The sequence below is a fragment of the Aegilops tauschii genome, chromosome 3 (assembly GCF_002575655.3).
Source record: "Aegilops tauschii subsp. strangulata cultivar AL8/78 chromosome 3, Aet v6.0, whole genome shotgun sequence".
NCBI classification, from domain to species: Eukaryota; Viridiplantae; Streptophyta; class Magnoliopsida; order Poales; family Poaceae; genus Aegilops; species Aegilops tauschii.
Genome location: NC_053037.3, coordinates 573,776,238 through 573,803,704, shown reverse-complemented (window position 1 = coordinate 573,803,704; position 27,467 = coordinate 573,776,238). Strand labels below are relative to the sequence as shown.

The window sequence follows — 27,467 nt, the reverse complement described above, 5'->3', positions numbered from 1 at the left end:
AAACCGCAAAGCCATAAGTGATCAAGTCATCAAGTACCTGCGGACCTTCAAGGCCCGGGCAATCGTCGGCAACCCGCCGGAACTCTCCTTCCTCCACATACTGGTGCCGCCGCAATCCCTCCCGCTCCCGCCGCCATACATGGGCCTGGACTCGGGCCGCATCTCCAGCACGGACAAGAACCTGGTCGCCCTTTACGCCGGCGGGTACCGCCCTGGCTCTAGTTTGCGGGGAGGCTATCTCATCTACGACGCCAGAAAAGACTCCCTCTCCGTCATCCCCCGTCTCCCCGACAACGACAACGACTTGCATGGAGTCATGGGGCACCAGTCGGCCGTCGTCATGTGCGACGCCCAAGGGGAGCTCGTCATGCCAGGATTCTCCCAGGCCGGGGTCTGGCTGTGGAAGTCGTCCGCCCCAGAACCAGAATGGGTCTTGCTGTCCGGGAGCCATCCCCTTCCATCCAGCAGATTCTCCGTTGATTTGTGCTTCTCTTACCGGGGCTCTATCCTTTGCTGGGTGGATCTGCTCAAAGGCATGTTGCTCTGTGATCTCAACCAAGACTGCTACAACAAGTTCAGCTTTATCAAGTTACCACAAGAATGTCCAGCCTATGATATAAACCCCGAGTATCCAGACATCGTCCGCCCAGACGAGTTCCGTTCCATGGCCTGTGTTTGTGCTGCACACATCAAGCTCATCGCCTTGGATGAATATGGATTGGAACTCATCCTCTGGACGCTGTCGCCTGACCTCTCGGGCTGGACCATGACCTGCAAGTACAATGTCGAAAAAATCTGGGCAAACGTGAGCTACCAGTCTGCTGGTTTGAGACAGCCTGCTCCGTCGCTCCCTGTCCTCAGCATCCACCAAGACGGCGTCGTCTACTTAGTTGTAAATGACGAAAGCATCGTCGACCGTCGACTGGTGCACAAAGGCCAGTATTTGCTTCGTGTCGACATGGAGAAGGACGAGGTCCACGTCTCTCCACAGCCTACAAGGCGTATTTGTTCCCAACTCTTTGCGAGCGAGTTCAGTGCGCACCGACACACAGCGTTGATTGCAAGAAAAATTGCCCAATAGTTTCCGTCTTATTGTGAAGCAGGGATATTTGGGGGGCAGGCATAAGTTGTAATACTACAATACCTATCTTTGCAAATAATATGTTTAACGGGGACCCTTCGACCATGTTTATTCCAGTGTTCCGTGGAGGATATACAGAACTTTTGCTTCAAACCGATCAAGCTTGAGAGCTGCTGCCCACTCCAAGAAGATTAGATTTTTGATGGAGTGAACCTTTCCTTGCACATCAAGGAGAAGTATATATCATACCAGCAGCAGCAGTGCCTTTTATTTCTTCTTGTCGCTATTGACCGATATTGTCATCAAGATTTGTATTAACAGTCCATCTCTGAATGTCACAATGACCCGAAATCTGCAAACGTCCTCTGCGTTTGGCGACGGCACCAGCCTTGCGGTGTTGGGTGGCAAACGTGGTGGTGCTGTGCCTGTTGCCAGCGGTTCAGTGAGGGACTGATCGTGGTCACCGGCGCATGTGGAGTTAGATCGAGCACGTCGTGGTCACCGGCGCATGTGGAGTTAGCCACGGGGGAGAGGATGGATGGATGTTTTGATAGATGGATGTTTTTTTTTAATGATGGAAAGTATTGATCCGTCCGGTTGATAGTGTGTCGTAGGCATACTGCTGTGCCTTAATCCAGTACGTATCAGCTGGTTATTATTTATTAGGGAATTTAATAAATTACGTCTGCTTTGAGATGGTTTTTGGCATTCAGAATAATTATATCTTGGACAACTAGTAATCCTTATATGATATAATAAATGAGACAAAAAAAAATAGATGCTTCATGTGTGGCTAATACGCACGCAATCTATGAGGGATATCAAAGCAGGTTTTTGAGGGAGGAGGAAGAAATTGTTGGGCTCAACTGGAATATTTCAAGGCAATATTTGGACATAACACTTTTTTTGTTTCCCGTTCAAGCTAGTGGTACTACGTGCGTATAGTTGATTGCTAGTACGTGTACGAGTGGTTGATCGGGCCCATCGTCTGCCGTACTGTCAGAACAGGGGTGGTGAGTCACGTCAGGAAGACTGCGCTGCGGCTGATGGGGCGACCTCTGCTCTACTCAATCAAATCAAACCAAACCAAACCAAAGAAAGAAAAAAGAAAAAACGACGAGCTGGTCAACCGAAGCGAAGCGGCAAGGGGCAGCCTGCTCTCCAAGGAAGCGGCAAGGGGCATCGCCAGTCATCAGAGTGGCAAAGTGCATGCGTGGTCACCAATGTCGGCTCCTGCAGCGCCCAGCGCAGTACACACACAGAGACAGAGCATCATCCAGCGGCGGGAGAAGCGAGCGGAGGTCGAGATTGCCTGCTCTGCTTGTCCGGCCAGGGACCTCACCTGGAAATGGATTCGTCAGAAACGTGCAATTAGTCTGCTGGAAATTCAAGAACATGCATGGACCTAGAATACATATATGCACACAAAATGAATCAGTTAATAAATAAAATAACGAGCTGACACACCAAGCAGTTCAAAACAGACTATGGGGTTCATCTCCATCTCTAGCATCCAGCAAGCATTTCTCCACTCCAAAACATTTCTCATCTTCACATTAGTTTTTTTTTCTTTCTCTCTCTCTCTCTCTCTCTCTCTCTCTCTCTCTCTCTCTCTCTCTCTCTCTCTCCACAAATTGGTACTCCAGTATATCACATCGAAATTGCACGCGAGGTTCATGCATAACAACAAGTACGTACTGGTAAGAATGGTCACCTCGATTGCAAAGCAGGTCAAGGTCGATGATTTGGTATCCCTGGCAGGCTGCATACAAAGGTTCAACCATCATCTTCTGGCCTACACCGTCCTGCTCATCATCTCCATGGCTCCCTGTTTGCCGTGTCTTGTCAACGATCGACAACACAAGACGTGAAAAAAAATCATCATAATATCTAAGCAAAAGCATTTGTATAAGGCTCTAGACCACGTACGTAAATGTCCCCAGTTTTGCCACAACTAGCTAATTATCGTCAATTTTCCTGCTGTTGGCTTCGTGGTACAGATAATGGCAGATAATGGTAAGGCAAAATTAGGCTCAGGAGCAGCCCATACAATCAGTCTAGAGACCTTCAGTAAGCGGCTTAAGGTGTTTTATGACCATTGGAACAAAAATAAGTCTCATCTTTGGGGTTCTTCTGATGCCATTGCAATTGCGACTCCGCCTCCTTCTGAGGATATCTGTTATTTGAAATCCACAGCTCAGGATTTTCCAGAAACCATAATCGTCTTCATGCAGAAGCAGATGCATTTCTTATGCAGCCAGAAGAAAGCAAATCTCATTGGAACCATCAAGAATGCTGCAAGTGAGGCTGTTGGTTCTGATGCATGTGAAAAGCAAGAATGGGGATGGCATTGACCTGATGGATGACATACTGTGTGCTGTTTGTGCTCAGTCGAAATCTGACACTTAAGTTGTTGGTCACATTGCAAAAGAGGCACCTGAGGGTAAGCTCCTTGAAACATGGGCAGAAAAGCTATCTTGGTGGATCTGTGTACAACTTGCAGACGTAACACACTGGTTTTCTGAGATCTTTGCCGTGAAAGATGCCACAGAGATCATATGAAAAAAGGCTGCTTGCCTAACTTCATCTGTAATGAAAAACTTTGTGGTACTGACCATGGAGAAGGTTATTGACGAGGAGAGAAAAGTCTCACACTTCTCATTGATGGATGACACAAAGAGGGTTATTCTTGACCCTTTGAAGGCCAAGGTGAAGTTGAAGCCTGAAAATATTGATATATGCTACCCTCCTGCCTTCCAAAGTGGAGGCAAGTTTGATCTTAATTAGGCCGCGTGCTTCCAGCAATGATGATTATCTCTACTATGATCCTGCAAGTATTATCATCTGCGCAATTGGGTCCAGGTACAGTAACTACTGTTCCAATGTCACCAGAACATTTCTGATAGATGCTACCCCGGCACAGACCAGAGTAAGGTGTGTGAGACACTTTTCAAAGCCCAGGAAGCTGCTTTAGCAGCATGTAAACCAGGCTGCCGTTGCAGTGTTTGAGAGGAATGCCTCTGAACTGCTTCCTAATCTAACAAAGTCAGCTGGAACTGGAATTGGCCTTGAGTCCGAGAATCAGGCTTAAACTTGACAGCCAAGAATGACCGCCTGATAAAAGAGGGCATGATTTTCAATGTCACCCTTGGTTTGAGTAATGTACAGGCAGAAACAAACAATGAGAAGAGAAAGCAGTTCTCTTTGTTATTAGCTGATACAGCATTAGTTAGTGCCAATCTAATTTTGTTCAGAACTCGTGTAATGTGACCCTTGGTACTTTTTTACATTACATGACAAACAGATGTGTTCAAGTGGCCATGGAGGAACCATTTTACGGAGTGATTATATACTCCCTCCGATCAAAAATAAGTGTCGTGGTTTTGGATCGGAGGGAGTACCATTCAACTAAATGAGTTGGAGATCTCAATTATAAATAAAATTGTATGTTATATCCAATCCACCAACCCCCCTGCACTTTTAAGATAACAAACAACATCATCTCGCACCATTGAATGAATCCTGATCCATATAGGAAGGTGAGAAAACTTAACTGAAATAAGAAAAGAATATTTGTTCAGGTGTTGTCTAGTTTAAGGATTCTGGAACTTCTGAACATTCAGAACACACTTTAAATTTGAAGCTGTCCAAAACAGGAGAAAAGCATCGCTTGCTTTGCCGAGTTCACTCGAGGTTCTGAAGGAAATATGCCCTAGAGGCAATAATAAAGTTATTATTTATTTTCTTATATCATGATAAATGTTTATTATTCATGGTAGAATTGTATTAACCGGAAACATGATACATGTGTGAATACATAGACAAACAGAGTGTCACTAGTATGCCTCTACTTGACTAGCTCGTTGATCAAAGATGGTTATGTTTCCTAGCCATTGACATGAGTTGTCATTTGATTAACGGGATCACATCATTAGGAGAATGATGTGATTGACTTGACCCATTCCGTTAGCTTAGCACTCGATCGTTTAGTATGTTGCAATTGCTTTCTTCATGACTTATATATGTTCCTATGACTATGAGATTATGCAACTCCCGTTTACCGGAGGAACACTTTGTGTGCTACCAAACGTCACAACGTAACTGGGTGATTATAAGGTGCTCTACAGGTGTCTCCGAAGGTACTTGTTGGGTTGGCGTATTTCGAGATTAGGATTTGTCACTCCGATTGTCGGAGAGGTATCTCTGGGCCCTCTCGGTAATGCACATCACTTAAGCCTTGCAAGCATTGCAACTAATGAGTTTGTTGCGAGATGATGTATTACGGAACGAGTAAAGAGACTTGCCGGTAACGAGATTGAACTAGGTATTAAGATACCGACGATCGAATCTCGGGCAAGTAACATACCGATGACAAAGGGAACAACGTATGTTGTTATGCGGTTTGACCGATAAAGATCTTCGTAGAATATGTGGGAGCCAATATGGGCATCCAGGTCCCGCTATTGGTTATTGACCGGAGACGTGTCTCGGTCATGTCTACATAGTTCTCGAACCCGTAGGGTCCGCACGCTTAACGTTACGATGACAGTTTTATTATGAGTTTATGAGTTTTGATGTACCGAAGAAGTTCGGAGTCCCGGATGAGATCCGGGACATGACGAGGAGTCTCGAAATGGTCGAGACGTAAAGATCAATATATTGGACGACTATATTCGGACATCGGAAAGGTTCCGAGTGATTTGGGTATTTTTCGGAGTACCGGAGAGTTACGGGAATTCGTATTGGGCCTTAATGGGCCATACGGGAAAGGAGAGAAAGGCCCCAAAGGGTGGCCGCACCCCTCCCCATGGACTAGTCCGAATTGGACTAGGGAGGGGGGCGCCCCCTTCCTTCCTTCTCCTTCTCCCTTCCCTTCTCCTACTCCAACAAGGAAAGGAGGAGTCCTACTCCCGGTGGGAGTAGGACTCCCCCCTTGGCGCGCCCTCCTCCTAGGCCGGCCGCCTCCCCCCTTGCTCCTTTATATACGGGGGCAGGGGGCACCCCATAGACACAACAATTGATCTATTGATCTCTTAGCCGTGTGCGGTGCCCCCCTTCCACCATATTACACCTCGATAATATCGTAGCGGTGCTTAGGCGAAGCCCTGCGTCGGTAGAACATCATCATCGTCACCACGCCGTCCTGCTGACGAAACTCTCCCTCAACACTCGGCTGGATCGGAGTTCGAGGGACGTCATCGAGCTGTACGTGTGCTGAACTCGGAGGTGCCATGCGTTCGGTAGTTGATCGGTCGGATCGTGAAGACGTACGACTACATCAACCGCGTTGTGCTAACGCTTCCGCTTTCGGTCTACGAGGGTACGTGGACAACACTCTCCCCTCTCGTTGCTATGCATCACCATGATCTTGCGTGTGCGTAGGAAATTTTTGAAATTAATACATTTCCCAGCAGTGGCATTCGAGCCTGGTTTTATGCGTAGATGTCATATGCACGAGTAGAACACAAGTGAGTTGTGGGCGATATAAGTCATACTGCTTACCAGCATGTCATACTTTGGTTCGGCGGTATTGTTGGATGAAGCGGCCCGCACCGACATTACGCGTACGCTTACGCGAGACTGGTTCTTCCGACGTGCTTTGCACAGAGGTGGCTGGCGGGTGTCAGTTTCTCCAACTTTAGTTGAACCGAGTGTGACTACGCCCGGTCCTTGTGAAGGTTAAAACATCACCAACTTGACAAACTATCGTTGTGGTTTTGATGCGTAGGTAAGAACGGTTCTTGCTAAGCCCGTAGCAGCCACGTAAAACTTGCAACAACAAAGTAGAGGACGTCTAACTTGTTTTTGCAGGGCATGTTGTGATGTGATATGGTCAAAGCATGATGCTGAATTTATTGTATGAGATGATCATGTTTTGTAACCGAGTTATCGGCAACTGGCAGGAGCCATATGGTTGTCGCTTTATTGTATGCAATGCAATCGCCCTATAATGCTTTACTTTATCACTAAGCGGTAGCGATAGTCGTAGAAGCATAATATTGGCGAGACGACAATGATGCTACGATGGAGATCAAGGTGTCGCGCCGGTGACGATGGTGATCATGACGGTGCTTCAGAGATGTAGATCACAAGCACAAGATGATGATGGCCATATCATATCACTTATATTGATTGCATGTGATGTTTATCTTTTATGCATCTTATCTTGCTTTGATTGACGGTAGCATTATAAGATGATCCCTCACTAAATTATCAAAGTATAAGTGTTCTCCCTGAGTATGCACCGTTGCGAAAGTTCTTTGTGCTGAGACACCACGTGATGATCGGGTGTGATAGGCTCTACGTTCAAATACAACGGGTGCAAAACAGTTGCACACGCGGAATACTCAGGTTAAACTTGACGAGCCTAGCATATAACAGATATGGCCTCGGAACACGGAGACCGAAAGGTCGAGCGTGAATCATATAGTAGATATGATCAACATAGTGATGTTCACCGTTGAAACTACTCCATCTCACGTAATGACCGGACATGGTTTAGTTGATATGGATCACGTGATCACTTAGAGGATTAGAGGGATGTATATCTAAGTGGGAGTTCTTGTCTATGTTAATTATAGATAGATGGCCCGTGCTGTTGTTCCGTTGAATTTTAATGCGTTCCTTGAGAAAGCAAAGTTGAAAGATGATGGTAGCAATTACACGGACTGGGTCCGTAACTTGAGGATTATCCTCATTGTTGCACAGAAGAATTACGTCCTGAAAGCACCGCTGGGTGCCAGGCCTGCTGCAGGAGCAACACCAGATGTTATGAACGTCTGGCAGAGCAAAGCTGATGACTACTCGATAGTTCAGTGTACCATGCTTTACGGCTTAGAACCGGGTCTTCAACGATGTTTTGAACGTCATGGAGCATATGAGATGTTCCAGGAGTTGAAGTTAATATTTCAAGCAAATGCCCGGATTGAGAGATATGAAGTCTCCAATAAGTTCTATAGCTGCAAGATGGAAGAGAATAGTTCTGTCAGTGAGCATATACTCAAAATGTCTGGATATAACAATCACTTGATTCAACTGGGAGTTAATCTTCCGGATGATAGCGTCATTGACAGAATTCTTCAATCACTGCCACCAAGCTACAAGAGCTTCGTGATGAACTACAACATGCAAGGGATGGATAAGACGATTCCCGAGCTCTTCGCAATGCTAAAGGCTGCGGAGGTAGAAATCAAAAAGGAGCATCAAGTGTTGATGGTCAATAAGACCACTAGTTTCAAGAAAAAGGGCAAAGGGAAGAAGAAGGGGAACTTCAAGAAAAACAGCAAGCAAGTTGTTGTTCAGGAGAAGAAATCCAAGTCTGGACCTAAGCCTGAGACTGAGTGCTTCTACTGCAAGCAGACTGGTCACTGGAAGCGGAACTGCCCCAAGTATTTGGCGGATAAGAAGGATGGCAAGGTGAACAAAGGTATATGTGATATACATGTTATTGATGTGTACCTTACTAATGCTCGCAGTAGCACCTGGGTATTTGATACTGGTTCTGTTGCTAATATTTGCAACTCGAAACAGGGGCTATGGATTAAGCGAAGATTGGCTAAGGACGAGGTGACGATGCGCGTGGGAAATGGTTCCAAAGTCGATGTGATCGCGGTCGGCACGCTACCTCTACATCTACCTTCGGGATTAGTTTTAGACCTAAATAATTGTTATTTGGTGCCAGCGTTAAGCATGAACATTATATCTGGATCTTGTTTGATGCGAGACGGTTATTCATTTAAATCAGAGAATAATGGTTGTTCTATTTATATGAGTAATATCTTTTATGGTCATGCACCCTTGAAGAATGGTCTATTTTTGTTGAATCTCGATAGTAGTGATACACATATTCATAATATTGAAGCCAAAAGATGCAGAGTTGATAATGATAGTGCAACTTATTTGTGGCACTGCCGTTTAGGTCATATCGGTGTAAAGCGCATGAAGAAACTCCATACTGATGGACTTTTGGAACCACTTGATTATGAATCACTTGGTACTTGCGAACCGTGCCTCATGGGCAAGATGACTAAAACACCGTTCTCCGGAACTATGAAGAGAGCAACAGATTTGTTGGAAATCATACATACAGATGTATGTGGTCCGATGAATATTGAGGCTCGTGGCGGCTATCGTTATTTTCTCACCTTCACAGATGATTTGAGCAGATATGGGTATATCTACTTAATGAAACATAAGTCTGAAACATTTGAAAAGTTCAAAGAATTTCAGAGTGAAGTTGAAAATCATCGTAACAAGAAAATAAAATTTCTACGATCTGATCGTGGAGGGGAATATTTGAGTTATGAGTTTGGTCTTCATTTGAAACAATGCGGAATAGTTTCGCAACTCACGCCACCCGGAACACCACAGCGTAATGGTGTGTCCGAACGTCGTAATCGTACTTTACTAGATATGGTGCGATCTATGATGTCTCTTACTGATTTACCGCTATCGTTTTAGGGTTATGCTTTAGAGACGGCTGCATTCACGTTAAATAGGGCACCATCAAAATCCGTTGAGACGACGCCTTATGAACTGTGGTTTGGCAAGAAACCAAAGTTGTCGTTTCTTAAAGTTTGGGGCTGCGATGCTTATGTGAAAAAACTTCAACCTGATAAGCTCGAACCCAAATCGGAGAAATGTGTCTTCATAGGGTACCCAAAGAAAACTATTGGGTACACCTTCTATCACAGATCCGAAGGAAAAACTTTTGTTGCTAAATTCGGAATTTTTCTGGAGAAGGAGTTTCTCTCGAAAGAAGTGAGTGGGAGGAAAGTAGAACTTGATGAGGTAACTGTACCTGCTCCCTTATTGGAAAGTAGTTCATCACAGAAACCGGTTTCTGAGACGCCTACACCAATTAGTGAGGAAGTTAATGATGATGATCATGAAACTTCAGATCAAGTTATTACTGAACCTCGTAGGTCAACCAGAGTAAGATCCGCACCAAAGTGGTACGGTAATCCTGTTCTGGAGGTTATGTTACTAGACCATGACGAACCTACAAACTATGAAGAAGCGATGGTGAGCCCAGATTCCGCAAAATGGCTTGAGGCCATGAAATCCGAGGTAGGATCCATGTATGAGAACAAAGTATGGACTTCGGTTGACTTGCCCGATGATCGGCAAGCCATTGAAAATAAAAGGATCTTCAAGAAGAAGACTGACGCTGATGGTAATGTTACTTTCTATAAAGCTCGACTTGTTGCGAAAGGTTTTCGACAAGTTCAAGGGATTGACTACGATGAGACCTTCTCACCCGTAGCGATGCTTAAGTCTGTCCGAATCATGTTAGCAATTGCCGCATTTTATGATTATGAAATTTGGCAAATGGATGTCAAAACTGCATTCCTGAATGGATTTCTGGAAAAAGAATTGTATATGATGCAACCGGAAGGTTTTGTCGATCCAAAGGGAGCTAACAAAGTGTGCAAGCTCCAGCGATCCATTTATGGACTGGTGCAAGCCTCTCGGAGTTGGAATAAACGCTTTGATAGTGTGATCAAAGCATCTGGTTTTGTACAGACTTTTGGAGAAGCCTGTATTTACAAGAAAGTGAGTGGGAGCTCTGTAGCATTTCTGATATTATATGTGGATGACATATTGCTGATTGGAAATGATATAGAATTTCTGGATAGCATAAAGGGATACTTGAATAAGAGTTTTTCAATGAAAGACCTCGGTGAAGTTGCGTATATATTGGGCATCAAGATCTATAGAGATAGATCAAGACGCTTAATTGGACTTTCACAAAGCACATACCTTGACAAAGTTTTGAAGAAGTTCAAAATGGATCAAGCAAAGAAAGGGTTCTTGCCTGTGTTACAAGGTGTGAAGTTGAGTAAGACTCAATGCCCGACCACTGCAGAAGATAGAGAGAAGATGAAAGATGTTCCCTATGCTTCAGCCATAGGCTCTATCATGTATGCAATGCTGTGTACCAGACCTGATGTGTGCCTTGCTATAAGTCTAGCAGGGAGGTACCAAAGTAATCCAGGAGTGGATCACTAGACAGCGGTCAAGAACATCCTGAAATACCTGAAAAGGACTAAGGATATGTTTCTCGTATATGGAGGTGACAAAGAGCTCATCGTAAATGGTTACGTTGATGCAAGCTTTGACACTGATCCGGACGATTCTAAATCGCAAACCGGATACGTGTTTACATTGAACGGTGGAGCTGTCAGTTGGTGTAGTTCTAAACAAAGCGTCGTGGCGGGATCTACATGTGAAGCGGAGTACATAGCTGCTTCGGAAGCAGCAAATGAAGGAGTCTGGATGAAGGAGTTCATATCCGATCTAGGTGTCATACCTAGTGCATCGGGTCCAATGAAAATCTTTTGTGACAATACTGGTGCAATTGCCTTGGCAAAGGAATTCAGATTTCACAAGAGAACCAAGCACATCAAGAGACGCTTCAATTCCATCCAGGATATAGTCCAGGTGGGAGACATAGAAATTTGCAAGATACATACGGATCTGAATGTTGCAGACCCGTTGACTAAGCCTCTTCCACGAGCAAAACATGATCAGCACCAAGGCTCCATGGGTGTAAGAATCATTACTGTGTAATCTAGATTATTGACTCTAGTGCAAGTGGGAGACTGAAGGAAATATGCCCTAGAGGCAATAATAAAGTTATTATTTATTTCCTTATATCATGATAAATGTTTATTATTCATGCTAGAATTGTATTAACCGGAAACATGATACATGTGTGAATACATAGACAAACAGAGTGTCACTAGTATGCCTCTACTTGACTAGCTCGTTGATCAAAGATGGTTATGTTTCCTAGCCATTGACATGAGTTGTCATTTGATTAACGGGATCACATCATTTGGAGAATTATGTGATTGACTTGACCCATTCCGTTAGCTTAGCACTCGATCGTTTAGTATGTTGCTATTGCTTTCTTCATGACTTATATATGTTCCTATGACTATGAGATTATGCAACTCCCGTTTACCGGAGGAACACTTTGTGTGCTACCAAACGTCACAACGTAACTGGGTGATTATAAGGTGCTCTACAGGTGTCTCCGAAGGTACTTGTTGGGTTGGCGTATTTCGAGATTAGGATTTGTCACTCCGATTGTCGGAGAGGTATCTCTGGGCCCTCTCGGTAATGCACATCACTTAAGCCTTGCAAGCATTGCAACTAATGAGTTTGTTGCGAGATGATGTATTACGGAACGAGTAAAGAGACTTGCCGGTAACGAGATTGAACTAGGTATTAAGATACCGACGATCGAATCTCGGGCAAGTAACATACCGATGACAAAGGGAACAACGTATGTTGTTATGCGGTTTGACCGATAAAGATCTTCGTAGAATATGTGGGAGCCAATATGGGCATCCAGGTCCCGCTATTGGTTATTGACCGGAGACGTGTCTCGGTCATGTCTACATAGTTCTCGAACCCGTAGGGTCTGCACGCTTAACGTTACCATGACAGTTTTATTATGAGTTTATGAGTTTTGATGTACCAAAGAAGTTCGGAGTCCCGGATGAGATCGGGGACATGACGAGGAGTCACGAAATGGTCGAGACGTAAAGATCGATATATTGGACGACTATATTCGGACATCGGAAAGGTTCCGAGTGATTCGGGTATTTTTCGGAGTACCGGAGAGTTACGGGAATTCGTATTGGGTCTTAATGGGCCATACGGGAAGGGAGTGAAAGGCCCCAAAGGGTGGCCGCACCCCTCCCCATGGACTAGTCCGAATTGGACTAGGGAGGGGGGGCGCCCCCTTCCTTCCTTCTCCTTCTCCCTTCCCTTCTCCTACTCCAACAAGGAAAGGAGGAGTCCTACTCCCAGTGGGAGTAGGACTCCCCCCTTGGCGCGCCCTCCTCCTAGGCCGGCCGCCTCCCCCTTGCTCCTTTATATACGGGGGCAGGGGGCACCCCATAGACACAACAATTGATCTATTGATCTCTTAGCCGTGTGCGGTGCCCCCCTTCCACCATATTACACCTCGATAATATCGTAGCGGTGCTTAGGCGAAGCCCTGCGTCGGTAGAACATCATCATCGTCACCACGCCGTCGTGCTGACGAAACTCTCCCTCAACACTCGGCTGGATCGGAGTTCGAGGGACGTCATCGAGCTGTACGTGTGCTGAACTCGGAGGTGCCGTGCGTTCGGTACTTGATCGGTCGGATCGTGAAGACGTACGACTACATCAACCGCGTTGTGTTAACGCTTTCGCTTTCGGTCTACGAGGGTACGTGGACAACACTCTCCCCTCTCCTTGTTATGCATCACCATGATCTTGCGTGTGCGTAGGAAATTTTTGAAATTACTACGTTTCCCAGCAGGTTCATCGATGGTTCAGGAGCAAGGAAAATAATAGCGCGCTATAACGGCGCTAATAGCGCGCTATAGCGTTTCTGGAAACTAAACGCTACGCTATGCAGATTTAACTCGCTACGGCGCTATTCGCGCTAAATACGGCGATTGCGTGCTATAGCGCGTATCGGCGCTATTTTTTCGACGGCTTTTTTTTTCAGACGAATTTTTCATCAGCCCACTATACTTTTGGCCTTTCTGGCCCAGTAACCAAGCATATCTTGTCCTCCAGCCGAGCAAACCCTAACCAACCTACCGAGCGAGCCCTTCCCAAATCGAACGAGGCGACGGTGGCAGCAGCGGCCGCCAGTGCTTCGCCCGTCTCCTCCAGCCACGACCGGCCGCCTCTTGCCGCCTCCTCGGGTCGCCGCATCGCCTCCTCGGGTCGCCGTCGCCTCCTCGGGTCTTCATCGCCTCCTCTAATCATCTTGCTCGGGTCGCTGTCGCCTCCTCTTGCTCCAACTCCATGTCGGCGTCAGCTTCAGCGGCGGCGAACCAGCAGCCAGGTAAGAGTTGCTTCAATTCATAAATCTTAAATTCTTAATTAGTCAATCTTGATTCTTGATGAACACCGATCCGAAAATAGTCAATCCTAAATTCGTAATTAGTCAATCTTAAATTGTCCATGACTTGTGTAGTTGTGTCTACTATCTAGTACTCTACTTTCTAATTAAATCATCTCCATGTTAACTTTGTTAGTAGTAAGCTAGTAAGTACTTGCTGATTGCTCTCAGTCTCAGTGCTTGTAGTTAGTACAACCAAAGTTAGTACTTTCCAGATTTGGTACTAGTAAATGTAAATAAATACTTTGCTGCAATCATATGTTCCTTACTTGCAAGCCAGTTAAAATTTCTGAAATACTTTGTTGTATTCATGAATGTAGGCGGTGTTGTGTCAAGCACAGCATCAACAGCTACACAGGGAGAAGGAGCACAGGTTGTTCCTAGATCAAAAGATCCAGCATGGAAATATTGCACATGTCCGGACATCAGCAAGAAGAACTGTCTAAAATGCATATTCTGCGGTCATTTGTCCAGCAATGGCACTAGTCGAATCAAATTGCACCTTGCATGCATTCCTAAGTCTGGTGTGGATCACTGTGAGAAAGTGCCAGCTGATGTCAAAGAGGAGATCCTTCAGTACTTGACAAAGAAGGGTGACAAAAAGGCAGCCAAGCTTATGGAGCAGAAGAGACGCAGAAATGGAGTTGACTTGAGCCACTCGGAGGGGGAAGAACAAGCTACAAGTGATGAAGATGGCCTAAACCATTCTGCACTTGTGCTTCAGCCATCGAGATCAACAAGAAATAAATCTAAATCTTCAAGTGGCCCTATGGACAAATACTGTGAATTAAATCCAGAAGAGCTTGTTGCTGCAAGGAAGAGGAAACGTGGTGCTGACACGATCCAGGGGAAGCTGACAACTGAGAAGAGAGAACAAAAAAGGGCTCGTGCTTGTGAGTACATCTGCCAGTGGTTCTATGAAGCTTGCATTCCATTCAACGCAGTCACACTTCCCAGCTTTGACCTCATGCTTCAGTCAATTGGACAGTATGGTGAGGACTTGGACGGTCCTACTCCTTATGAAATGGGTGGCCCAATATTGAATAAGAGGAAGAAAAGAGTTCAGGAGTCCTTCAATGCACACAGGAAGACTTGGGAGCTTACTGGATGTACAATCATGACAGATGCATGGACTGACATAAGAGGAAGAGGGGTAATGAATCTTGTAGTTCATAGTGCTCATGGTGTGGTGTTTCTTAATTCTGTGGACTGTTCAGCCGTGAAGAAAGATGGGAAGTACATCTTTGAGCTTGTTGATAGATGCATAGAAGAGGTTGGTGAGAAGCATGTAGTTCAAGTTGTGACTGATAATGCAAGTGTTAATCAAGCGGCATCAACCTTGTTGAAAGCAAAGCGCCCCAACATATTTTGGAATGGTTGTGCTGCCCATTCTATTGATCTGATGTTAGAGGATATTGGCAAGCTTAAAACAGTGGACTCTACTATTACACAAGCTAGAGCTATCACTGTTTTCCTTTATGCACACACTAGAGTTTGGTCTCTAATGAGGGAATTCCTTGGGAAAGATCTGGTGAGGTCTGGCATTACAAGGTTTGCTACAGCTTACTTGAACTTGAAAAGCATGCTGGACAACAAGAAAGAACTGTAGAAGCTATTCAGATCAGATCAGATGGATGAAATGGGTTACTTAAAAAAGGTGAAAGGACGTGATTCAAACCGAAGTGTGCGCTCTGAAATTTTTTGGACGGGAGTAGAACGTGCTGTCAACTTCTTTGAGCCTTTGGCTAATTTGCTGCGGCGAATGGATAGCGATGTACCAGCTATGGGTTTCATATATGGCGCTTTTTTGGATGCAAAGAAGGAGATTGCAGCTAGATTTGACAATGAGAAGGCTAGTATCCAGGAAGTGCTACACATTATTGATAAGAGATGGGACAACAAATTGAAGGGGCCCCTACATAGGGCTGGATACTTCTTAAACCCATACTACTACTATGAAAACAAGCTGGAGATTGAGTTGGATGGAACATTTAAAGATGGCCTTGTTGCTTGCATGGAGAAGATGGTTAGAGATGGTAAGAAGGAAGATATAATGACAGCTGAGTGTCAGGCATATCAAAATGAAGAGGGGTCGTTTGGAAGGGACAGTGCTAAAAGGCAGCGGAGAAACAAGAACTTTGATCCAGGTAAAGAACTAAATATTTACATTGTTGAAATAAGATGTGTAGGCTGCAATGCGAATTAGATGTTGCGGCTTTGTTAACTGTTATTTGTTACTTGTTGATGCAGCTGAATGGTGGTCCAATCATGGATCAAGTGCACCAAATCTCAGGGTACTGGCTATGCGGATTTTGAGCTTGACATGCAGCTCATCAGCTTGTGAGAGAAACTTCAGTGTTTTTCAGCAGGTAAGAATGTAGTACAAAGTACAAACTATCAACATATCCTTTATATGCACATATGTTTCTTTTTCTTACTGATGTTTATTTACTTGCAATGTACAATCAGGTTCAAGGCAGCAAAAGGCGCAACAGGCTACTTCATGACAAAATGAGAGATCTTGTCTTCATCAAGGCCAACTCCCAACTTGAACAAAAGAGAATGAACAAAGACAGGGATCCACTTGTGGACAGAACGCATGCAGATGTGTGGAAGATGAAGATAACGAGTGGATCACAGGAATTGTGCCGGTTCCAGTTGTGGATACTGCAGATGAACCTGAAGAAGAACCAATACCACAACCGAGAGCAAGAGTTGCTGCATCAAAAAGAAATAAAGCTCGTCAGCCTAGGAAGAAGTTGCTCCCAGTTTTTCGTGATGATGAGCTGCAATCTGTGGGTTCTTCTTCTGATTCGGATGATGATGCCATGGCAGCAAGTTCATCTGATTCTGATTGAGCTTCTGCATCGTTGTTGGCTGGCTCCTAAAGTCCTAAGTCCTTATTTCTGCTATTCTGGACCTTACTTGTTGGCTGTTTAATTTATCTGTCTACTTTGTTTGTCTGAAATCTGAATGTATGAACTCTGAACAGTGCTATATGCCTATATCTGGACCATGCTTTGTTATCTGAACAATGTTTTAGCCTTGGTTTTAGCTGCTGAAATCTGTCATTTGTGTTGATATATCTGTCATTTGTATGCTATATGCTGAAATCTGAATAATGTTTTGTGAAACGCTATTTTGCAAAATAGCGCGCTATTAGCACGCTATTTCATTTATAGCGTTTTTTTGAAGGCTGCGCTATTTCAAATAGCGTGCTATTTTTTTCCTTGTTCAGGAGTGACCAAGTGTATCCAACGACATGATTCTACTTGTCGTTTATCACTTCCTTGTTGTCTCTAAGTTGCTGTTTAAGCCCAGTTTAAGCCATTAGTCTTATCTGAACTAACTGCCAAGTGCCTAATGTGACTGCTGCAGAAGTATATAGCTCCAGCAAATCTTTGGCAGAGAATTCGTTTTGGGTCGCTCGGTCTTCCTTGAGGCCTTCCTGTTCGATTTTGGGCCACAATAATGAAGCATTTTTTTTCGTAAATTTTTGACTGTCTCATGCTTTGGTAACTGTTCTGACCATACTCAGTACATGGAGCAAATATACAGGGGGTACAAACAATTTCTTGTAGGGCGACTATTTTTAGTTTTTTAATAACAAAACCAAGTTGGATCACAGTATTTGCTTTCCCATTTTTTCCATTCAGGTAAAGCCTGGAATCTAAAAATGCACACGGTGCAACAATTCCGATTGAAAACTGAATTAGCACAAGATAAGCCATACAGAGATTGATAGGTTCTGACAAAACAAATGTGGAAACAAGCTAGTTACATGTGCTCAGAAAAATTACTAAGGTATAGAGTTGTGACTCTCACTGACCAAGATAAAGGGGCCCACATTTTGTCAATGAGCTGTGCGCTGCTTCTCTCCACTGAAGTTATCTGTTAAAAACCCAAACAATATCCATGGTCAAACCTTGCAATAGTAGACTGCACGTATACGGGATGCCATTCCCTCGTACATAAAATGTAAAAGTCCAACCAAAGAAAACTGCAAAGACGATTAAATATACATTTTGCAACAGGACAATAACTGATTTGGACCTATCGTGAACATTACAAATACTTGTTGGTTAATTCTTTTTCAAGCTGCTTGGAAAGTTGACAGGTCCCGGTAACGTCTTTGGGCCTTTAAACTACTCCATGTCTTTCACCCAGCAACTTATTCAGGGATAGTTTGTTTAAATGTGCAAATACTTCAAGGCTTGGCAGAGGCCAGCTTAGTTAAATTTGACCAGAGATCAACAAGCAGCTTATGCCATGAATCCTGGCCATGAAGGTTGCCATATCTGCACTTACAGGTGAGCTTGTAAGTCGGTTCATCTCCTTCCTGATGAACAATTACCACTCCTCCAGCCATGCATGATCAGAGGAGAAGGTGGTGGAGAGGTTGCAGCATCTCCTGGTCAGAGTTGGCACCATCGTCGAGGAGGCACACGCTTGATACATTACCAACTCTGGGATGATGATGCAGCTCAAGATGCTCTCAGAGGCCATGAGAGGACACCATGTGCTCGATACCTCAAGGTACTGAGCCCTCCAAGACGATGCAGGCAATCGCTTGCCACCTTCACTCTAGGTTCATCGACAGTTCAGGAGTGACCAAGTGTAGCCAGCGGAACGATTATACTAGCCATTTATCATTTCCTTGTTGTCTCTAGTTAGCCGTTTAAGCCTGGTTTAAGCTGCTTATCTTAGGTGAACTAACTGTCAAGTGCCTAGCGTGACCGCTGCGGAAGTATTATAGTGCCAGCTTGGGTGAATGTAATGCAGCAAGAATTAACCTTTTTTTTTCTTTTTGCTGATCTTTACTTTCTTACACTAGAGGTAGCCTAATTCCCTTGTATCCTCATCTCAGATCCACCATATCACTACGGCAAACAAGCATTTAGCAGCATGTACATGTAGTGATGGCAGTACATTTGGATTATGAAGTTACAAAACTACCAAGTGCTGCTTGACAAGTTGCACATGCCCTGCTTCTCCAGAGATGAATACTATTACTACTATGTTCGGTACAGTTATCTTAGCAGTTTCTCCTATCTTTACTACAAAGGGGAGTCTGCGGTCTTAATGGATCCATATCCCTCGCACTCTTCTGCAAAACCAGCCCACCCCTTGTCCCATCCCCGCTCAACAAAAACAGCAGAAAAAACCCGGGGAAAAAGCAAACAGCCACGACCCACAGACACAGGTCCCAAGCCCCATCTCCCCCAATCCCCTCGCTCCTGCTGGATGCACTGTGAGTCTGTGAGTTACTAGTTGCCTTTCTTCAGTGAGGGTATGGGAACACTCCTCGATAGAAGCAAAGATTGTGTAAAAGAAAATTCAGGGTTAACGACAGTGTGATTCATCAGAAGTTGAGGCAATAGAAGAGTGCTCGTTCGTGTGTAAGCAATCATGTGTGGACCAGAAAGTTTGATGTGCCCGGTCAGGCACTTGCATGGGTAATCAAAACTGACCAAATGTTTCAATCAGTAAATGTAAAAGTAAAAATGAAGAGTTCATTTCGTTCACCACAGATAACTGGCTCATCTTTCTGAGAATGTTTTGCCTGCCAAATCAAATTTTCCAGAATAAATAAATAGACTAAAAGGTCAGAATCTTTGCTCTTGATAATTCTGCAACCTATTGCAAAGGCGGAGCTAGCATCAGGTTATGCCTAGGGCTAAACTAGCTTGAATGATGTACTTTAGTGATTTTTTGTACTTTGTAAGAACGAATTGCAAAGGCTATTGTTACTAGACCTAGGGCCCAGGCAAAACGATTTTTTGTACTTTGTAAGAACGAATTGCAAAGGCTATTGTTACTAGACCTAGGGCCCAGGCAAAACACGCCGACACTGATGCGCAAAGGCCTCGCCTCCATTGCCCTCTTGAAGCCATGGATGGTTTGAAAGCAGCGGAATGAGTGCATCTTCGATGGCGCCCATCCCCTGTTTCATGTCCTGGTCTCCAAGATCAAGGATGAAGCTGGGCAGTGGGCACGCGCTGGTGCCCGTGGCCTTCATGCCATCCTGCCGTCCACCTGGGATGTGCACTAGTTCACCTGTTTTTCGTTTGTACTTGACCTCCTAGGAGGATTGTATCCAAATTCTATCTTTTCAATACAATGAAACGCAAAGGTCCTTTGTGTTTTCTCGAGAAAAAAAACTAGGCCTAGGGCTATAGCCCTAGCTGCCCTACGCCTATCTCCGCCACTGACCTATTGTATATCTAAATTGAACATTTCAGATTCTGTGGTTCACGGCTGGATTTCAAAGTGCGAAGTGGCATGGATGCATGAGAACGCTCTGAATGGCATCCATACAGAACTCCAACCAGGCTAAGTAATTCATATACATAGAAACAACAGCTACGTTTTCACTACCTTATTATGCGTATGGGTTCTGCATGCTGTTTGTCCCTTTTCTGCTGACCTATTTTGCGCCACCAAATTACAGATTTACACAACCAAACTAATGCATATATATGATTGACTCGGTTCTCTGTATGGATGCAGTGTGCAAATGTGCCATTGTACGCCTAAAAAATGTTTCATACATGCAGAGATTTGTTGCAAACAAACAGAAGAAGGTCCTTTTTGGCTATTCCATACAAAGATCTTTGGTTTTTCATGATTAAGCAGGCATTATATCACAGCTTGGTGTCTGATACTACTCAGTCAAATTAGTCACATATTTTAGTCCTCCAATATTGTTAAACTTGTCATATGGTATTCAGGTTATTTGGGACAAATGGCTAACATATGTCAACATGTGATTATATAGCATGCATTCCTAAGTCTTGTTGGATTGCTAGGCATGGATGTGTTCAAGAAAGTAACAGAAAATTTGGAAGCGCACTTACTGTTGAATCATGACTGCTTTCATCTTGTTAATTGCACACTTATTCTTGCTGTCTGCTTCTACTAAGGTAATAACAACATAAGGTTCAAGGTGCAAGACGAAGTACACCCAGTAATGCCATAGGATATTTCAGAGATTACTGTTTAAGGCATCATTAAGAACAGTAGAAAGCCTTTCTCAGTTAAGTCGGAAGCCCTGTTATGGCCAGCCTGGATCAATGAACATAGGAGTCACGTGATTTTGTTTATACATGTACATTTTCTGCGAGGAGTATATACATGTACTTATTTTAGTCTGTATCCTCTATTTTGGGTAGCAGAAGATCCTTATATGCCTCTACACAAATATATGTTTCCCTACGCTGATTCTTTTGAAATGCAAAGCTATGCCAGCATCGTCTTTTATTCAGTCTTGCACATCCCGTTGTATAATTTTAACTGTGCAAATCTGGATATTTTGTGGTCCGAAAAAGATCCTGAATTTCTTCAACAGGGCTGGCAATGGCATTCTTTGGATGTAGCTTGTCAATTACATTGACATGTATGGAAGTAAATGTGAAGACCATATCCAAATTATAGTTGCGCCAAGCCTGAGAGGCAGGTGGAAAGGGACGCAGGATGAAAAATACACTTGAGAAGTGTTTGGTTGCCAACATCACTTTGGTAACAGTCATATCTGTTGTAACCTCCAAAAATGCCTGCTGCTTGGTTTGGCTACGTTCTGCATGAGTGAAGAGAGGACGAGAGGTAGCCTGCCCCATAGGGCATGCGCGGCTGGCCCTGGAGAAACAGACGATTTAAGCGTTTCTCCACGGCCAACTTTCAGGCTTGACTGGAGAACTTGTGTACGTAATCAAACACAAAAAAGATAAAAATATTGTATCTGACGGAACGGACCAAGCTCGTGCAGGAACCAAACACACAATCAGTTAGCAAGGATAAGGGTGGAGAAGGGGATGCACAACAAGGAGGAAGACGCCCGGACGGGTGTATGGCAGTCTAGGGGGGGGGGGGGGGGGGGGTATCCAGCTAGTAGTTACAAATAATAACAAGGCCAGAATTAAACTTCTGATAAACAAATAAATGTACATCGATGATGAGTTGATGATATTGCTGTATGTAGTCAACGTCTTGCTCGGAAAATGCATAACCTCTTAAAACACTGTGTGCTAAATGTTAGCCTTGAATTGTTTGTACGTATATGTGCTACGGAAATGTCATTGAAAAGATTCAAAGCATGCACGGACTAAAAGATGCAGACACAATGAATAAGAAAATAAAACAACAAACTGAGACAGCAAACAGTCAAAAGGTATGAGATTCCTATGGGCAGAAATAGATAAGTCACCTGTCTGCTTGTTCTGGAAGATGAGCATCCATTAGTCTCCATGAGTGATCCTCTGGATGTCTACACAGAGCATATGTGAGAGGTCCCGGTCTTGCCATTCCTTCATATGTAAAATGTAGGAGTCTAACGAAAGACAAATCTGAATATGATTAAATATAAATGGAACAAACAATTAAATTGGACATAACTACCACAAACAAATATTAAAATTGCCAGTCGTTTTTTTCATTAAAATGCTTGGACAAGTTGGCTTGTCCTTGTCACGTGTTTGGACATTTAAATAATTAACTGTGTGAAATCACACATCCTTGAACTCATCAGTCAATGGTTGAAAACATTTCGCATGTCTTCAAAATATGTTATTCATCTCTACCTCTTATCATCCAGCATTTCTCGTTGCAAAACATTTCTCATGTTCAGACCAGTACTTTTTTCTTGAAAAATAATATAGAACTGTACTCTAGTATAGGACATCAGAATTGTAATGATTCATCATCAATATTATAGCAGATTTTCCTAGCAAAAATACTATAATAAGTACTGGTAATAATGATCACCTGTATTGCAAAGGAGGCTGCATAGGAAGGTTAATGATGAAACCATCATCTTCTGTTCTACAGCGCCCAGCTCATCATCTCAGCTTCCTGTTTGCCATGTCCTGTTATCAAGAATAGAAGTCAAGAGGAATCATGGTATCTAGATATATTATCTGTATAAGGCTCTCTAGCGTACAGAACAGTGCACGTATGTATCCCATTTCGCCAATAGTGATTATGACACCTTTGATTCCAGTTTTACTACTAATTGATGATGGTGGCCTTTCATTCCAGTAGCTTTTAAGACTTTCCGTTTCTGTACATACATATACCAAAGTAGTAGCTAAACCTCTCGACCTTCTGTATTAATGCCCACTGATTAGTTTGAGGCAAATATGGGATCATTAGAAAGTCCACTCTCGGTAGACTCTCTATGGTTCTGAAATACGTTATCAGCATGATCTCCGAAACTTCTATGGTGGTAAATGTAAGATCAACAACCACACGAAGCCAAAGGTTAGTGGTGTGCCTATTCGATCGCATGCTTGTGCATTAAGTGAGACAGAGCACGAGTGCCACCATTAAGTGGGACCCTGGAGCTCAACTTTTTTTTTTACATCCTGGGAACTCTACATTTATCTAGCGGCATGTACATGTAGTGGTGCAAGTGTAATCTGTTTTCTGGATTTGTCCATATACTCTGAAAATAATCACGAAAGGCACTTTGTTTTGTGAGAGTCCGTTCAAGATGCCTCTTTGGCAGAGAATTCATTTTGGGACGCACGGTCCTCCTTGAGGCCTTCCTGTTCGATTTGGGGCCACAAAAATGAAGGGTTTTCGTAAATTTCAGACTGTCTCGTGCTTTGGTAATTGTTCTGACCATACTCAGTATACGGAGCAACTATACAGGGGCAACCAAACAATTTCTTGTACGAAGACTACTTTTAGTCTTTCAATAAGAAACAAAACCAAGTTGGGTCGCACTACTTGCTTTTACATTTGTATTGTCATTCACTCATTCTGGAGATCAACATCAGGTCAAGCCTGGACTCTTGAGAATGCAAACAGCGAGGCAACTTCCGATTAAAGACTGAACTAGTAAAAAAATATATCCCACAGACAGATTGATTAGGTTCTCACAAAACCAAAGGAGCAAATGTAGAAACAAACTATACATGTGCTCTAAAAGACTTCTAATGTAAAGAATTGTGATTCTCAACACTGACCAAGATAAAAGTGTGTATGCCATTTCTTTGTCAATGAGCTGTCTCTACCGAAGTTCATCTGGAAAAACCCAAAACAATTTCCATGGTCAAACACTGCAATAGTAGACTGCACATATATGGGATGTCATTCCCTCGTATGTAAAACATAAGGAGTCCAAAGAAAGACAAATGCAAAGATGGTTAAATATACATTTTGCAGCGGGACAACGATCAATTTGGACCTACCGTGAATGTTACAAATACTGGTCGGTCAACTTTTTGTATGCTACTTGGAAACTTGGCTTGTTCTTGGTACGTGTTTGGGCATTTAAAAAAAAATCTGTGCCTCCCACCGACCCACCCACTCACTCTTCACAGTCAATGGTTTAGTCATCCCTGGAGCATTTTCAATTTTAGCAATAGTCTCTTCAAGACTTGGCAGAGGCCAGCCTAGTTAAATTTGTCCACAGACCTACCAGCAGCTTACCTCATCAACCCGGCCATGGAGGTTACCATATCTGTAGTTGCAAGTGAACTAGTGAGCCTATTCGTCTCCTTCCTGATGAGCAAGTACCACTCCTCCAGCCATGCACAATCAGAGGAGAAGGTGGTGGACAGGTTGCAGCATCTCCTGATAAGAGTTGGCACCATGGTCAAGGAGGCGGACAGTCAATACATAAGCAACTCCAGGATGATGATGCAGCTCAAGATGCTCCCGGAGGACACCGTCTGCTTGATACCTCGAGGTACAGAGTCCTCGAAGACACTGCAAGCTTCGACGAGGTTAGCAGCAACGGCTCATCTAGCAGCAGTTTGTATTTAGCCATTCCCCTCAAATGTTCTCTAACAACAGCGGAGAAAGACGACAAGGCCATGCGCCTCAAGCCACATGGTGCTTTGGAGAGCTTAAAAATTGCTGTTGCTAACAAGTCAGAATTTGTTGTGCTTCTGGGTGGATGTGAGTGCATGACTAGCAGGCCATATGACACTTATCTTTACACCTGACAACTTTATGTTCAGCCAACACGCTGAAAAGAAAAGGCTCTTGAGCTTCTTGCTGGAGCAGAACGATCCTCCAAGTGATCATGTATTGGACGTTCTTCCGCTCATAGGTGGTGTCGCAGTTGGGAAGAAAACTTCGGTTGCTCATGTTTGTGGTGATGATCTGAATAAGAACCTGATCAAGGACTGGGGATCTATGTTGTTCCATCTCTCTGCGAGACTGTAGCCTAACTCACTTGTCACAACAAATATGTTCATGGATGGGTTGAGAAGAAGCCTCGATGTTCAGTTCTGGCATTGCATGTTTTGGATAAGGCGATAGGAATGGTTAAGAGATACCTCTACATATATGGCGTACACCCAACCATGCGTATGGAACAAAGCTGTCATATCCATGAGTAGAGGTACACTGGGCTCAGCGGACATGGACCGTGGGCTAACGCGCTGGACTTGTGGTTCGGCTTGGTGACGATAAGATCGACTCAGCAACTGCCAAGGAAAACCATCGAACTGAACTGAAGAAACTTTCTACATATCCTGCTTGCCTCTTCTTCCATGGTGTGGCTGCTCTCCACAGCAGCTTGTATCCTCTGCACACGTTCGGCGATCGCCATGGCAACGTGTTGTGACAAAGGCCATCCAGTGGACATAACAGGCATTTCTTTAAATCCACTAAGCGTGGCACCTTATTGTGTTAATGTCTCAATCAAGAAGGAATCGTGAAGTGTAACATTTTGGGGGGTTTATAACAGATCCTAGTGTTATCCCCAAAGGAGACCTCACTCTAATTGCATGGAAATCAAGGATACCCCCTCATAAATCATTCCCTAAATTTGTTACAAGTCGTGCACAGGATACACATCAAGGTAGTGCCTTGCCAGGGAGGAAGCGACAAGGAGTGCCAATCTTTTTTCTTCCTGATACATGGCAAACGGATGTGTTCATATATACCACCATTCAACTAAATGTATTACAGATCCCAAATAACGACGTAGCATACAGCAAACATGCATGTTTAATCAGACCTACCAACCCCTCCTACGCTTCTTAGATAAGCAAGAACATCGTTGAAGTCGAATTACCTACTACTACTACTCAGTACCTCTAGCTAGTCTCAGTAAAGTGGGTTACTAATAAAACAGAAATTAAATAAACTAACAAGCATGATCATCATGGCATGGTTCTGAACTTCTGACTAGCAAACAATTCAAAAGAAAAGAAAAAACTTCTGACTAGCATTTTTGCCATAGGTAACTCCATGGCACCATCCCATCAAACCGACAATGCTATATGCAGCAAGACTGAAGCTGTGTGGTGTGTCGTGCTGCTGCGTGGTGGATGCCGCAATTAAAGGCTTGGATCAGACCGGATTACAGTTGCAATCAGTAAAATTCAGGCTAAGAAGTCTGTCTGCGAGCCGCCTCCCACAAAATCGGTAAATTTAGCGTGATTTTGGAAAACGGGACAGGTTTAGATTCAAATTACCCCCGATTTCGAAGAGCTCGCAGGGCACCATCCCATCAAACCGACAATGCTATATGCAGCAAGACTGAAGCTGTGTGGTGTGTCGTGCTGCTGCGTGGTGGATGCCGCAATTAAAGGCTTGGATCAGACCGGATTACAGTTGCAATCAGTAAAATTCAGGCTAAGAAGTCTGTCTGCGAGCCGCCTCCCACAAAATCGGTAAATTTAGCGTGATTTTGGAAAACGGGACAGGTTTAGATTCAAATTACCCCCGATTTCGAAGAGCTCGCAGGGCCTCGCGGCGGCGCACTGCGTCCACGAGGCGCACGTCACCGTCGGCCCAGCCCCTAGGGTGCTCGACCGCAGTTGGCCTAGCCAGGCGCCTCCCCTCCCTCCATTTCCCTCACTTGAGGTCGGCGACCGCCGTGGCTCCGCACGAGGCGCGACGAGGATGCTACGTGCCGCGCGGCGGCCGCCGCGCAGCTCGCCGGTGGCCTGGGGGGCGGAGGACCTGGAGGAGGAGCCTCGTGGTTTGGGCAGGCAGCAGGAGATTGGGGATTACTGACGAGTGGGTCCCACGGCGAACGGCAATGGGTTGCTGCAAACTTTTTGTTGGCTGGGAGGCCCCACGAGTCAGCGGACCAAGAAGTTGGCCCACCGTCGAGGGCTCGAGGCAAGATGGCTCCAAATCTCGTGGACACATTTTGACGATTAGGGCACATGCAAAAACTTACTACATCAAAATGCCTCTTAAAAAAATGTCTCTTAATTCTGCGGTGTATGATAGGGGATATACTAAATAGAGAATTCCTTTTATAAGTTGTGTCATAGCTACATTGATTTTCTTTCCCCGAGTTACGGTTCCAGAAAGGCGAAAAGGACGCGACTGAAGTTCCCTGCATCCGCTGCCTGCTAGGCCAGGGGCTCCCTCCCTCTCCGGCCGCTGCTCCGGCGACGGGAGAGTGGGGGAGCCCCGGATCTTTGGCTCTGGCGTGTAGATACTAGGGTAGGTGTTCTTGGCGGCGTTGTTCTGATGGTGGACGCGGCGTTGCAGATGAAT

The 27,467-nt window shown here is 44.4% G+C and overlaps 1 protein-coding gene, 1 long non-coding RNA gene and 1 pseudogene across 6 annotated transcripts; 2 read left to right on the top strand and 1 right to left on the bottom strand.

Annotated features, from left to right (window-relative positions):
- Positions 1 to 1,349: 1,349 nt before the first annotated feature.
- On the bottom strand, positions 1,350 to 27,176 carry LOC120976996 (uncharacterized). 4 transcript variants are annotated; one of them, XR_005773797.3, is made up of 7 exons: positions 26,677 to 27,176; positions 23,963 to 24,020; positions 22,758 to 22,858; positions 22,201 to 22,323; positions 17,827 to 17,888; positions 2,796 to 2,922; positions 1,350 to 2,423 (listed from the first exon to the last, which is right to left on the bottom strand). It is a non-coding gene; the product is annotated as an uncharacterized lncRNA (long non-coding RNA). The 4 variants fall into 4 exon arrangements; XR_006671137.2 differs by having other exon boundaries at positions 22,201 to 22,260; XR_006671139.2 differs by having other exon boundaries at positions 2,796 to 2,909; positions 22,201 to 22,260.
- LOC109763954 (FACT complex subunit SPT16-like) lies at positions 2,918 to 4,772 on the top strand (annotated as a pseudogene).
- On the top strand, positions 14,157 to 17,051 carry LOC109763956 (uncharacterized). 2 transcript variants are annotated; one of them, XR_012181070.1, is made up of 3 exons: positions 14,157 to 16,144; positions 16,248 to 16,366; positions 16,467 to 17,051. XR_012181070.1 is itself a non-coding variant. In XM_073495988.1 (3 exons), exons 1-3 carry the CDS (start codon positions 15,628 to 15,630, stop codon positions 16,935 to 16,937), a joined length of 1,107 nt encoding a protein of 368 aa, XP_073352089.1. In that variant the 5' UTR covers positions 15,611 to 15,627; the 3' UTR covers positions 16,938 to 17,051. The 2 variants fall into 2 exon arrangements, 1 of the variants encoding a protein (XP_073352089.1); XM_073495988.1 differs by having other exon boundaries at positions 15,611 to 16,144.
- Positions 27,177 to 27,467: the final 291 nt, after the last annotated feature.